The following is a 13,423-nucleotide window of genomic DNA, read 5'->3' as shown; positions in this document are numbered from 1 at the left end:
GAACTCGTCAACATCCGCCATCAGTCAAGACTATAGCAACATATATAGGTCGGTGTGTCTACGTGAAATTTCGCTTCATGCAAAATACAGATAACGTTCTATGAGTTATTAGGCTTATATATATATAATTTTCAACGTCACCACGGGAACAATCAAATGCTATGATAATTCCACAAAATCAGTATCTTCCATCGCTTTGCCTACAATTTCAACGAGGACTCGACTGCTGGCCAGACAGATGTATTCTTAAGAGTGAAACACCTGTTTCTACACTTGCGCCGGATAATATCTCAAAAACAAGTTATACAGTAACCAACACCCCGATCGGGTATCCAATGAGGACATCAAATCAAGGTAGATTCCGTACGCCTGATAGATTCTTTTACATTAGACATCGATTCACTCTTCATATCACTTTCGTTGATGTAAATATAACTGATTGGTTGACTAAGCACAATTCGCTGACTTCCTACGTGTAGCGCGTTTCGTTCTTGGTATTGTGTGATTGCGCGCGAAGCTCACAGCAGAGAGCCACTAAAGATTCACAAACGGAAAGCTGAATACTCCGAGCAAACTTTCGCGCAAATAATTTTAAAAAATGGCAAGGTGCATGCTTGTTTAGTTCTGAGTTTCTTTTCATGCTGCCAGCGCCTTGTGGAGAGTGGTCCGAAGTTGAATAGCAAAGACTTTCAACCAAAGACACGTTATTACGACGTGAAAAAAATTGCAATACATGAAGAAGGTTCACAGTGCAGAACCTACCAAGGTTCGTTAGTGAACGCGAACTTCCAAATTTCTGAGGTTCGCACTTCGCACACAGAACGCGAACGTGAACCTCTCGTTCTCACCATCCCAAACGCACAGATGAAGCGGTAATGACGTACACTATGTTGTAAATCTGGCCGATTCGGATGCACACATAATATGATTCTGCCAATTCTCACCGAATTTCTAAACGCTGTATTCTCTGTACTGGCTTTGTACTTCGGTTTCCTTGCCATTAGGCCGACCCTCAATGAAAGTCTCTGCGATCTACAATGAATAATTCCTCATTCCATTAAAGCCGGATATTGCTACTCGATGTCATAGACATATAGATACAAGAAGCATGTGCTATGCACATTATATGTTGGCGTGTCAAGTAATACACTATGCCTATACAATTCGCCATTACCGCTCAACCTATGGTTACATCGTATTGATTCAATCCCACAATCAGCACTTCGTCTCTACCGTGTTACCACGTTAGCAATTCAATTTTCCTAACATTGTGAACGGTGCGAAAACTTATTACGACTGGTGATGTCATTAAATACGTTCTATCACATACCGATCGGATATCACATTAATATTGTGATAAAAGTGAATTCGCCGATGCGACAAAATCTGTAGAAATATGAATAACCGCAGAGAAGGATAAACATCGAAAGAAATCGGTGCACTTATCCCCCAAAATTTAGGATGAATCACCCTCTAGGCTACGAGGAAGCGTTGTATGCAAGAACTTAAAATGTGACACATTCATTGCGTTTCGCACTTGAAGGGGCACTGCACTCTAAAAATGATGTGGTCTCAAATTGAATGGAAAACGAAAAAAGAATTGGCCGCTGCCATTTTCTTCAGAAGGCCACCGTAATGGAGCTGCAATTTATTGAAATTTCCTCAGGGTCTTTACGCTCCAGCAGTCATGTAGAGATCGAACTTTGTATAGTTTTCAGCCGAAGGAAGGAAATATGTCGTATACGTCAAGGTGTTTTAGATACCGCATAACATTGTTAGACATGATCTATTTCTGTCCTAAAGAAATAGAATACACTAGGCCCGATTTTGACATAAATCTCCTGACTGAACATCTTCCGTTGAAGGCGGTATCTAAACCACCATGGCGTGTACGACATATTTCCTTCATTACCAACGGCTGACAACTATACAAAGTTCGATCTCTGCGTGACTGCTGGAGCTTGAAGACCCTGTGGAAATTTCAATTAATTGCAGCTCCATTACGGTGGCGCTCTGAAGAAAATGGCAGCGGCCAATTTTTTTTTCGTTTACACATTCAATTTGAGACCACATCATTTCTAGAGTGCAGTGCCCATTTAATTGTTACTGGAAAATCGACGGTTTTATTTACCAACTATTCAACCAGGAGCATGTTTATTTGATACAAGATTGCATAATCTGCACCGAATCGATGCTCAATTTCTGTAAGTTAACATTGAAAACACCGAATATCGCTATTAAGTTTTGTTCGATTTATATTCGACCATATACTTTTATTAGACATTAGGAGCATTGCACAACAAATGTCAGCCTTTATATACCGAAATATATCTAAAATGATTCATATACGTGCAACACAGCAGCGGAGATATTCCGTTCAATGATAGTGGATCGTCAGTAAGCTTGCAAAACGATTTTAAAATGCATAGAATATTCGATTGCTCCCTGCTTCATAGTACTCTACTCGTAAAGACCGGTCACTTTACACAAAGTTCAATAAGAAGTAATACTTGAATAGCAAGGAAGGCGATTTTGAATCCAGGGAAGGTGTAAGACACCTTGACAAAGATTCTCTTACACGCATGATAGACAGAATAGTTGCTAAAGGAGAAACGAATATGTGATATGCAAATACAAATACAGCATAGATGTATTTTGATAACAACATATTTTTTTTCTATATAGTATGACCACCCTCCGATATCTGATAGCACTTTGTAGCGATCAAGAATTCTATAGCGGGCCTCATTTATCGTTGGTTTGCTAGTCACAACATCGCTTACATGTTCGTCTGACAATATTCGTGTCGGCCTAAAAGGCAGATTTATTGATTTTGCATTTATAGGCGTTGTTCGCTTCTCAAAAAGTTGTGTTGCGTAATCAAAGACTGTAACTGGTAACCGATAACTGTGACAACTTTTAATCACTGTTTAACCAATGTATGCTTAGAATTTCTCCTTCCGAGATGACTCATAATCCTGGATGGGGAGTCGAAACAGTTTTGATCATTTGAAAGAGTCGAAGTCGAAGCATAGTTGCAAAGCAGATATGATCAGATTTTGTACTTGAATTCAAACTACCTTAATCCTTTTACTGGGATATCCTTCTGTTTTCTTCCAAGTCATTTCCTAGACAAATTACTTAAGGCATAGAGAGCAACCAAAATTAGAAACAACAAGGGAATGCTGTATAGATTTTAGAATGACGAGTATCGGTATCGGCGAAGTCTATTCGTTCTCTTAGGTCTGTTTACTTTTGAGAGTATGTGTTGTTATCACTATAGTCATTTTAGAGCGAAAAGCGATGGTATTGAGCGCAGGGGAAATCAACCTTTGAAACTTACATTCCTTCCGGCATTTCAAAATACAATATGACACGTGTTTTTCCGGAACCTCAAACCTGGTTGCTGTCCGAAAAAGATAACCTGGCATGACGCGAGTTGGTGACCGCTGTTCCAAACAATGCATCGCGAATATGCTATACCGCAGATTTTGAGTTGGATTTCTCGACACAATAGATGCGTCGCTAGTGTTGAAAACGACGTATGCAACTTAATTCTGCTCATCACCTTATTTCATTTGTATGCCGTCAAAATGAAGTTTGATACTTAAGTCGTAAAAGGAAATTTATAGATACACATTAAGCGTCTCCATCGCCATATGTGGTTTGAAACTTCGAAATTACAAGGAGAGTCATGTATGTTTATTAGCTCTCAAGTGAGACCAAACGAAGTTTAGTCTACCTCGTCCCGAGATGCTCAGCCTTTTTGCTATTCACGGCCGCATTTCAATTACATGTGTAGCGTAAGACCACATTTCGGTGGACAGTCGTAATGGCCCACCTGCACGCCAAATACCCATGTTAAATTGGGTACTATGGGGGACTTCGCACCGCTGACAACCCTCGTGGTGTTCCGTGCCATTACTATTTTCTTGCTAAATACCTTTGCGCATAAAATTTCTAATTGTGGAAGCAGAACGCCCCGGCAGGCTTACTTTGCGCACCAAAATCGCGAGTGTAATGAAAAGTTATTGGGATCCGTCGTCCTTTTCAACTTCATGAATAAATATCGTCGATAATATTTGTAGTTGCACAATGCACATATTATTATCCAATATATATCCTTTCTCAAGATCAGATTTACCGGTATAGTATTTTGAACACAAAATTAATGAAAATGCATCTTCGGGATGTTATTAATTATTTTGTTGCACGTTTTTTCTTGACCTCCCATCTGGATTGTCGGTATGGTCAAAATATATATTGCAGTCGCCCAAAAGTATAGCAGAAAGACCTTCTTCCGAGACGCACTCGATTCAAATCTAGCATTTTTTTACGGGGCACATCATTTTCCTTGGCGGTTCGCATTTGTACGGTGGGGCTCCAGCTAGGACAATACTATATAAAAGCGAAAAATCAAGCCACCGTGAATCGCGCAAAAGGCGAAGAAAACTTTTTAGTTGAATATTATCTCTCGAAAATTTGGAATCCAATTCTTCAATTGAAATTGCATGTTGACGGCTGCCAAGACACGCTAATTTTATTATGTGTAGACGGCCGCATAATTTTTGTTCTATGACCACACGTTGGCCACCCCTGACCTAGTCTACATGGTCGGGAAGTGGCGTCAGAAGTGTTAACACTTCTAGCACAGCCCAATATAGAGATCTCGCGAATCAAAGCGAATATCGCTAAATTTACACAGTGTTAAAACACCGCACCTAACCCACAAGCAACACTAACCTGATTGCTGCTTTGCTGTGTGTTATGTATTGCATGACTTCTCATGTATACATATATATATATATATATACTCTGTAAAGTAAAATACCACTCAAATGAACATCATTTGCCACATTGTCGTTGTTAGCATACATGCCGCGAAGATTCGCCAATTAAATGCGCGCTGCTCAGATTTATGGACAAATCCTGTACGGCGCCGAATCTCTGTTATGGGACGCCGCAAAAAGTAAGATAAATCCCACAACAGCTGTCAGAAAGAAGATAGGAAAGTTAAAATCGATTTACATCACCGTAATTGAAACAATTGATAAAAATTGTTACATTTCCCGACAGACCGCGGAGATAAAATGTAATAATGGACTAATGTGTTGCGGAGGGAGGGAGACATTTAAGTTGAAGTTTGCCTCGAAATTGACCACACGCAAGCGAATAGGTTTTGTAACAAACAGATTAGGTTAAGTTGCATCGTTTGCATAGAGATCAGAATCTCGGAAGGCCAATTAATCAACGCTACCTGCGACGCCGTACGTCTCGTGAGAAAGGTGATACCGAGTGAACGATGCTGAAAAATTATGAGAGATGTACGTTTTTAGCGATACGACGCTCTGATAATAAGTTGTCGGCATTATCCGCTTGTTAACCCAAAGGCCTCTCATTCAGGCGTGATTTATACGTGAGATTAACGAACGAATTTTTTGCAGGGAAATAGGATGCTCGATCAAGTTTACACACAATATGAAATAGTTATCGAGAGTTGAACAAGTTATTTATGATGCTGTGGGTAAAAAGAGGCATTTTTGTGGCGTGCCTTCCTTCGACGGACGACATGTTTGCCTTGCAAATTGGGGTTAATTGAGTAATTGATCCATTCATCGCATACGGCCATATAATACCCATTTACAAGGGTATTAGGCAGATATCATAAACTCTCAACTTATACAGCGATGCATCTGTCGATTAGTATTACAGAAGTATCAAGCAGAAAAAAGTGCTCCATGTTACCGTCTGAGGTTGCATTCAGTCAACTTGCGATTCTGTCGGCTGATATCAAAGTGTGCGGATATCACAATGGAGTCGAAACACAAGTACGTCGGATTCAGCATAAAGGAGATTTTAGGTGATGAATATTATGATACCTCAGAAGATACGTTGACAATAACGACGCCTAGAAGTAAGGCCGCGCCTGCTCGCACAAACGTGGAAAGTACGAAAAACAGCATTCTATGGCTTCACTTATATTGGGAAAGTATTCGGCAATACTACCAAGCACTATCTGCAATGGCGCCCCATAGAAATTTTGATTTTACTAAACCTGGTCATATCCTGGCGCCGTGGTTTTACAACAGAGCTCGACAGTCATTTTCACAAGGTCTAAATCACATCGGCATCACAGACTTGGATGGCGACAAGAGCATGAAAGAATTTGTCGCGGCACGCGCAATACCTCTGGATTCTCCATTATTTCAGTTGGAGAAGCTTGCGTCCACAAGACTGTCGACTTGGAATTCAGGTGAGCACACACAATATGATGATGCGTGTAACTTCCTGATACATATCATATGCATTCGTCTTCATACAATTCTCGATATAGTTGTTTCAAAGATTCCATGGCCCCCGACATAACACACATTACCCATTGTCATAATAGGCCTACACATAAAACTGGAGAGGAGCCGGTTGCGATAAAGTTATCAAATTCGCTGTTGCGATTTTTCTGGGTTAGAATTGTCCGTTGGCGCGTATGCAGGAAATTGCTTTATACTTTCGTTTTGTCTTGCTCTTGTAAATTCTATAGTTTTGTATATGACTATCATGTATTTCTTTAATTAAAAGTCACACTGTCACTAAGATACTGGTAATGTCACCCTATCAGGCCCGTTCGTCACGAAGTATGTAGAGTAGGACCATTCATTATTTGTGGACACTGGGCAATTGGGCATGCGCGATTAAAGAATCAGCCCAGTCAATAACGTGTTGGAGGTTAATCTATAGGCACCTCCTCACCATCTTATCCGTGTAAGCAGTGTCTTACAAAAGCCTATAAGTGCGCCGTGCTAGAAGTCGTCAGCTATGACCATAGAAGTCGACAAACACCATGAATACAACGAAACCGCAACAACAATCCTATCAGGCCCGTTCGTCTCGAAGCATGCAGAGTAGTACCATTCATAATTTGTGAGCATGCGCGGTTAATGTATATCAGCCAAGCCAATAACGTGATTATGGAATTGTTATCTTGATTGCTTCCAGGTCAACAACACAACTGATTATTATATTGCAGTGTCGGACTTTGAATCCGGAGATGTTAATTAAGATTGCTCAATAGCTCGCGCATGGAGCGTCATATTTCAGAGTTGACACTCAATAGTGAACCGTTTGCATAAATCATTAAAGGATATTCCTGTCATATGGGGATGTGTAAATCTGGTGCAACCACCCTGCTCCTTTTCGTTGTTGATGGAGTTATATATCCTATCTATAATAATTACATTTCGCCGTCATGATTGAGTTTTCAAAATCCTCAAACCAGAAATGATCCGTTGAAGCCATCAGTGCTCTCATGTGGTATACGAAGCTTTTGGGATTCCGGTAATGTTTCAATATGTAACTAAGACGGAGAGAAAACAATCAGAACAGTGTTAATTTTTGAAGAAACACAACGAGCGTTTACTATTCTATTTCCATATCCGCATCAATTGGTGTCTTGCTGACAGCGACTAAGCAACAAATAAACTGGACTCCTACAAGTCACTACGAGCGGCAAAGGTGTTTGTTGATGTTTATACATTCGTGGTTAGATTCGTGTTCACCTGTTGGCGATAAAACAACGGTATAGGCTACTTGTCACTGCGTACGTTGAGAAATCCTAGTAAATTGATATGATCGCGTTTCATCTTTGAATTGCTCGGCATGACAATAGCATTATGACATCTATCTCATCACAGTGCAATTGCAACTTAAATCCAAAGGGTTCGCATGGTCAGTGCCCCACCAAACCTGAACCTCATTGACTCGAAGCTACATATCACCATTGTTGTATACAGCACGGGTGACACCGTGAATACAGACTTTCGGTATCGGCAAAGGCCACCTACTCACCCTCGCCATTACTTCGTTGCAGTAAAAATCATCACGTCGTAATTTATAGATCGAATCGATCTAAATAATGGTTCGGGGAGTATCCTCCTGTTAACGTCCAGCCCTGCAATTCTCGTGTGGCACAAGTGAGCTCATAATTCCATTATATATAACTCTAAATGAGTGCACTATGCACTTGTGCTAAATACCTTCATTGCCACCAGTAAAGCTGTTATACCAAAATTATACCCTGTGAAATTGCTGTTATGATGTGACCCTGCAATATACAAGATTTGCTTAATAAAGATGTAACGCTTCGTATATATAAAATGCACTTTTATTGTTGTTAAACACGCATTCGGGAATTCCAGAATTCTCTAGCCTGCCGTTCCAATTCCATTACACTTTTAAACATACAGTCCATAATCGCTTCGGTGCATGGCAATGGGGTTTTGCGTTTATTGTAATTTGTAATATATGGTTCACTGGGATGTGAATGTGAGGAAATGTCGTCAGGTAAGTAGAAACCAGATGCATTGCAATATAGCGCTGGCATTCCATGGTCAGAAAGTTATACTGTTCATGAGTAACTCGTCGGACTTAAAAAACTATTAAATTAGTCAAAAAACAAACCCCGTTGTAGAGATGCGGATTAAATATAGTATAGAAATACTTCGTTTCTGGTTGCATCTAGAGAAATATCTGTTATTAAGTTGTCGAGATGTAAGTTTCACATTTAATTAGTTTACACGCGAGAGTTGACGATTATATACGGAGAGTTGTAGAGGTGCTGTCAGCTGCTTCCCACCGAATCGAATCGAATGAAATGATCCAAAATATATATACTATACCAATTGCAATGATTCAGTATGGATTTATCTATATTCAAGTTTTATGCTGAATAATCGGCATATCATTTCTCAGAATTTTGCCCCCTGAAGTCTCTCTTGGAGAAGAAATCATCAAGTCAGTCTCGGCGTCGCAAATCAAGAACTGCTTTCACCGCACACCAGCTTGCCGAGCTGGAAAAGGTTTTTCGCAAACAGAAATATCTAACACCATCAGATCGCGATAGAATCGCTGCCTGTTTGAGTCTCTCATCTGCGCAAGTAAAATTGTCTGGTGATATTTGCAAAGAGGAAGTGAGATTTGTCTAATTCTATTTTCATGCTCGCCAGGTAATAACGTGGTTCCAAAATAGACGGGCGAAATTCAAGAGGGATTTGGAAGAGATGCACAATGATCTACTCTACGCGGGTAAAATGAAGGTATAGCCTATATGCAACGCCCCAAATCGCCTAAAAAGACGTCGCACGCAATCTATAACATTATTCGTACAGAGAAAGGGAAAGGGAGCTGCGTCTACTATTCAAGATGAAAACGAAACCAATTCGAGCAGCTGCGGGATGGACGAGCCGAACGCAAATGTCAAAATTGATACTCTGTGAAAATCACCCAAACTTACCATTTTGTTTTGCGATACGTTTCAGCACATTAACAGACTTATACGTTCGGTTGCGTCACTGTAAAGCGAGTTCATTGGCAATGTAACAGAAATATAATCACCAATGTCTTGTATTTCTTCTAAGATATCAAATGCGTGCATTAATAACGTTGTGCGTCGTATGATTGCATTTCCGGGTAAATACGCATTACGCAGGTTGTGTCGTCGCACTTGAGCACAGCAACAATCAGAGTTTGGCTGTACTGGGTAGCACCGAATCAATTCCACATTCTCATGAGATTCAGTAGATGGATGGGTGGACAAAACATGCGTTGAACCAGAAGAATGGTCATTGGTCAGTGAGAGAAAAGTGAAGTTGAGATCCCATTGTGATATATGCAGTGTTTCGTAACCTTGTCGCCAGCGCCCCCTAAGGGGTGTTTTGGATTTTAAAGGGTGCGGAAACGCTCACGATCGACATGGGGGCGAAATATACGCCGGCCATGTTTGCAACATGTTTCCATGTATGAAGTGGTTTATTATAATTTATGTAAAATGAATTGCGCGTAGGCCTAATTTTAGATCGCCAATTCCCCGTTAAAATACTACCATCACGCTACATCGTATTTTCTACAAAATGTATTATGTATTATGTATTATGTATGTACTATGTATTTTATCCCGCAGCGAACAGCGTGTTGTATTCGAATAAAGAAGCACTGTACCACTTTTAAGAGCGAGAGTAAGATTCCTTTGTACATTAGAAATGCTTTGAAACTTTATGGTCAATGATCAACTGAATATATTTGTATTTGAGAGCTACAAAATTAAAACTTTGGAATATTTCTTCATCATATCATGAAGGATGATACTGTTTGGTGTTGTGACCCGCAACCTTACATGAACGTTATATAGCATGGATTGCTATGTTTGGAATAGGCCTACATCCCCGTTAAAGTTAATTGACCGGTTGGTATGGGCCGGTACCCGATGGTTGTTATGACAACCTTGATTTGATCGCACATTACACATCGTAGCGTTAATTAGTCGAGTGCAGTCCTCGGGCACGATTCCAATAGTGAAGTCCGTACCTGTAAAGACCGACCGGACTCCCTTGTTTTTACTATCGTCCTTAAAATATGGGGGGCGCCAGACCCAGGAAAAAAGGTTAAGAACCACTGTGATATCATGATGAATATGACAAAGTGCGTCGAAATTACGGAGAATAGGACAAAGTGAATGCATATCGTTTATCACGTATATCAATAAATCCATGCCGCTTCAAATGTTCCGAGAAAGATGGCTGCGTTGGTTACTCAAATGGAAATCGGACTATGGCAACATGTAGGCTACCTCACCAAAGAGCATGGACATGTATTTTCACCTATGCGTTCCTCTTTAATCTCATCATACCTTTAGATCTCGTCATATTCAACCCTTGCGGTCTCACGTCTCAGCCTCCATCGATCCGAATTTGATTTGCCAAACAAAGGATTCCTAAGCATGATAATCATGAATATTCATTTGACAGTCGAGGATTCAGGGGCACTATTGCAGAACGATAAATCGCTCTAATTTACGCCATGACGCAACACCAGCATCGCGGATAAGAACAACAGGCTATACGGCCAAAAGCATAAATATTTTATTTGAAATCTCAAGATAAGCAGGTTGCAAATCCACTCCTTGCTATCAATGAAACGATTATGTGTTAAAAGCCGTGGATGTCGATTAAGGTATGTAAGAGATGCTGTGATCCTCTGAAAGGTTCAGGTTCGTGAGGACACAATGCTAAAGTACATATTGACATTTTAAAAGTCGCCAAATGTATCACCTGGGGCAATCAAATGATATAATAATCCCAATAAATCAAAATTTTCCGTCGCTTTGCCAACGACTTGAAAGGGAATAACAGCTTACGCCAGTGGTTTAAACCTTTTTATCTTCGCGGACCCCTATCGGACCGTGACGACCCCCGCGGTCCCCCAGAAAGTTTTACTTAAGATTTAACTCAACTATCGTGTAATCGTCATCTGACCTCATGACTGTAGGCTCAGTGATAAACAGCAACAAAATGACTTTTCTTGCAAATAAGATCATACTATCCATGTAGAGATTGTGTCATCTGACTTTTATTATTTCAAAGGGAATTCTGTAATAGCATTTCTTGAAATACGTGGTCGTGTCTTGGAAATCCGCGCCTTTGATAGGATATTAGCGAGTGCAGAAAATCCATTTCCACAATATAGGTGGTGACGAATGTAATAATAACGCGTTACGCTTCCGACGACACATAATCGCAACAAATATGACACCGAAATTGACAAACATTTTTTTAATGAACACATAATGTCAAGCCTAGTCATTTCTATCTAGCACAGTGGTTCTCAAACTTTTTTAGACACGCCCCCCTTTATGATAGTGAAAAATTTCGCGCCCCTTTATCGTCATATCAAAAAATGAAACCACAGTGCTAGCAATCGCAAAGGATAGTTTGATGGCATGGAAGGTTATGGCTGTTGATGAGAGAGTTCTCAAATACGAGTTCGGACTATACACAGAGCGACAACCATGAATTGGAGGTAAAATGCGTGGAGCGAGAAACAACTTTCAGTTGGCCGCAGCTACGCCCCCAATTCAGATGCTTTCACACCCCCAAGGGGGGTGCGCCCTGCAGTTTGAGAACCACTGATCCAGCAGCTTATCTTGGAGTTATTTTGGAAAAAATGGTTTTATATATCGCAGTGGAAATTGGATTTTTGTAAACATTTTCTAAACCCCTTACTTATCCAACTTTTTTTTCCACAACCCTCAATAAAACATCTCTAAACTGGAAAATGTTGTCTCCGTAGGCTGATGGCAATATAGCAATTAAAATGAGTCTGCACGGTAGGATATTCCGTCTCAGACTGCCATTCTGTCGATGTGAGCTCTGGTAATGAAGCGTTACCGACTCGTGATTTTCCAAATTTAAAAACAATACAAATTAGTTTATCAACTATTTTGAGGCTTCGCGGACCCCCAGGGATCCGCGGACCCCCGGTTGAGAACCACTGACTTACGCCTTAACGGTCTAGGCCAGACTGGGCAATGTATTCGGCGTCTCAGTATTGCCACGTAGATATTGAGCAGAGTGTAAAACAGGTTTCTGTACTTGGTGCCGATATTACCCCATTAATGAGTTATACAGCAGATAGGGATGGTGCGAGCCCCTAAAAGGTTCAGGTTCGTGTGAACGCGAACCTTTTTTAAAAGTTCTGTGTGAACGCGAACGTGCACCTTTGACGTCATGTGACGTCATATTGTTAATTCCAACCCTACATTTCAGTGAAGTGTAATACTATATTACCTATTACGATTCCTCATGCCACGTTATGCCGAAGTACATGCTGACTTTTTAGACGTTACCAAATGTATCAGCTGGAGCAATCAAATGTTATAATAATCTCATAACGTCAATAAATTCCGCCGCTTTGTCAACGATTTCGACGAGGACTTGCAAGCCAAGCTTACGCATCAACTATCACGGGCAGACCGGACGATGCTTTCAGTGTATGACTGTACAAACTGGTTTCTATACTTCCTACCGATCCGATATTACCCCATTAACAAGTTATAGGAAACACCCCAATCGAACGGATTTGATTTTTATGATACAATAAACATATCAAATCAAGATGGGTACCGTGCGCTTTCTAGATATTTTTACATTCGCAACAATGTATTCTTTATATCAATTTTATTGATTGGTTGAATAAGCCTCTTTTGCTTACTGGTGTATTTCGTTCTTGATGTTGTGACACTGCGGGTCAAGCTCACAACAGAAAGCTGAATATTTCAAGCAAATTTTTGTAACAAAGCAGGTGAAACATTTTAGATCGGCAAAGTGCATGCTCGTCAGTGTTTATTATTCTGCCAGCAGGAGCCAGCGCCATCCATAGACTGGTTCGAAATTAAAATGCCAAGAATTTCATAGAATGACGTTACAATGACGTGAAAAATCAAAACGGTTCACACAGTGCAGAACCAGGTTCGTTTGTGAACGTGAACCTGTATATTTATGAGGTTCATACACAGAACGAGCACGTGAACCCCACCTTCACACCATCCCTAGCTAACACCCCAATCACGCGGATTTGGTTTTTATGATACCATAAT

At 40.5% G+C, this 13,423-nt stretch overlaps 1 protein-coding gene across 1 annotated transcript; it reads left to right on the top strand.

Annotated features, from left to right (window-relative positions):
- Positions 1–5,404: 5,404 nt before the first annotated feature.
- LOC145446154 (uncharacterized) lies at positions 5,405–9,433 on the top strand. Its single transcript, XM_080324391.1, has 4 exons — positions 5,405–6,253; positions 8,746–8,930; positions 9,000–9,089; positions 9,162–9,433. Exons 1-4 carry the CDS (start codon positions 5,812–5,814, stop codon positions 9,267–9,269), a joined length of 825 nt encoding a protein of 274 aa, XP_080180517.1. The 5' UTR covers positions 5,405–5,811; the 3' UTR covers positions 9,270–9,433.
- The last annotated feature ends 3,990 nt before the right edge of the window (positions 9,434–13,423 follow it).

This window comes from Botryllus schlosseri, chromosome 9, assembly GCF_051294905.1.
Source record: "Botryllus schlosseri isolate E-star chromosome 9, Bs_hap1, whole genome shotgun sequence".
NCBI classification, from domain to species: Eukaryota; Metazoa; Chordata; class Ascidiacea; order Stolidobranchia; family Styelidae; genus Botryllus; species Botryllus schlosseri.
This window is presented reverse-complemented; position numbering and strand designations above follow the sequence as displayed.

Excerpts from the sequence above, each read along its gene's own strand:
- LOC145446154 (XM_080324391.1), top strand. The coding sequence starts at position 5,812 with ATGGAGTCGAAACACAAGTACGTCGGATTCAGCATAAAGGAGATTTTA. Across the intron at positions 6,254-8,745 it reads ACTGTCGACTTGGAATTCAG|AATTTTGCCCCCTGAAGTCT; the intron begins GTGAGCACACAC and ends ATCATTTCTCAG. Across the intron at positions 8,931-8,999 it reads TGAGTCTCTCATCTGCGCAA|GTAATAACGTGGTTCCAAAA; the intron begins GTAAAATTGTCT and ends CATGCTCGCCAG.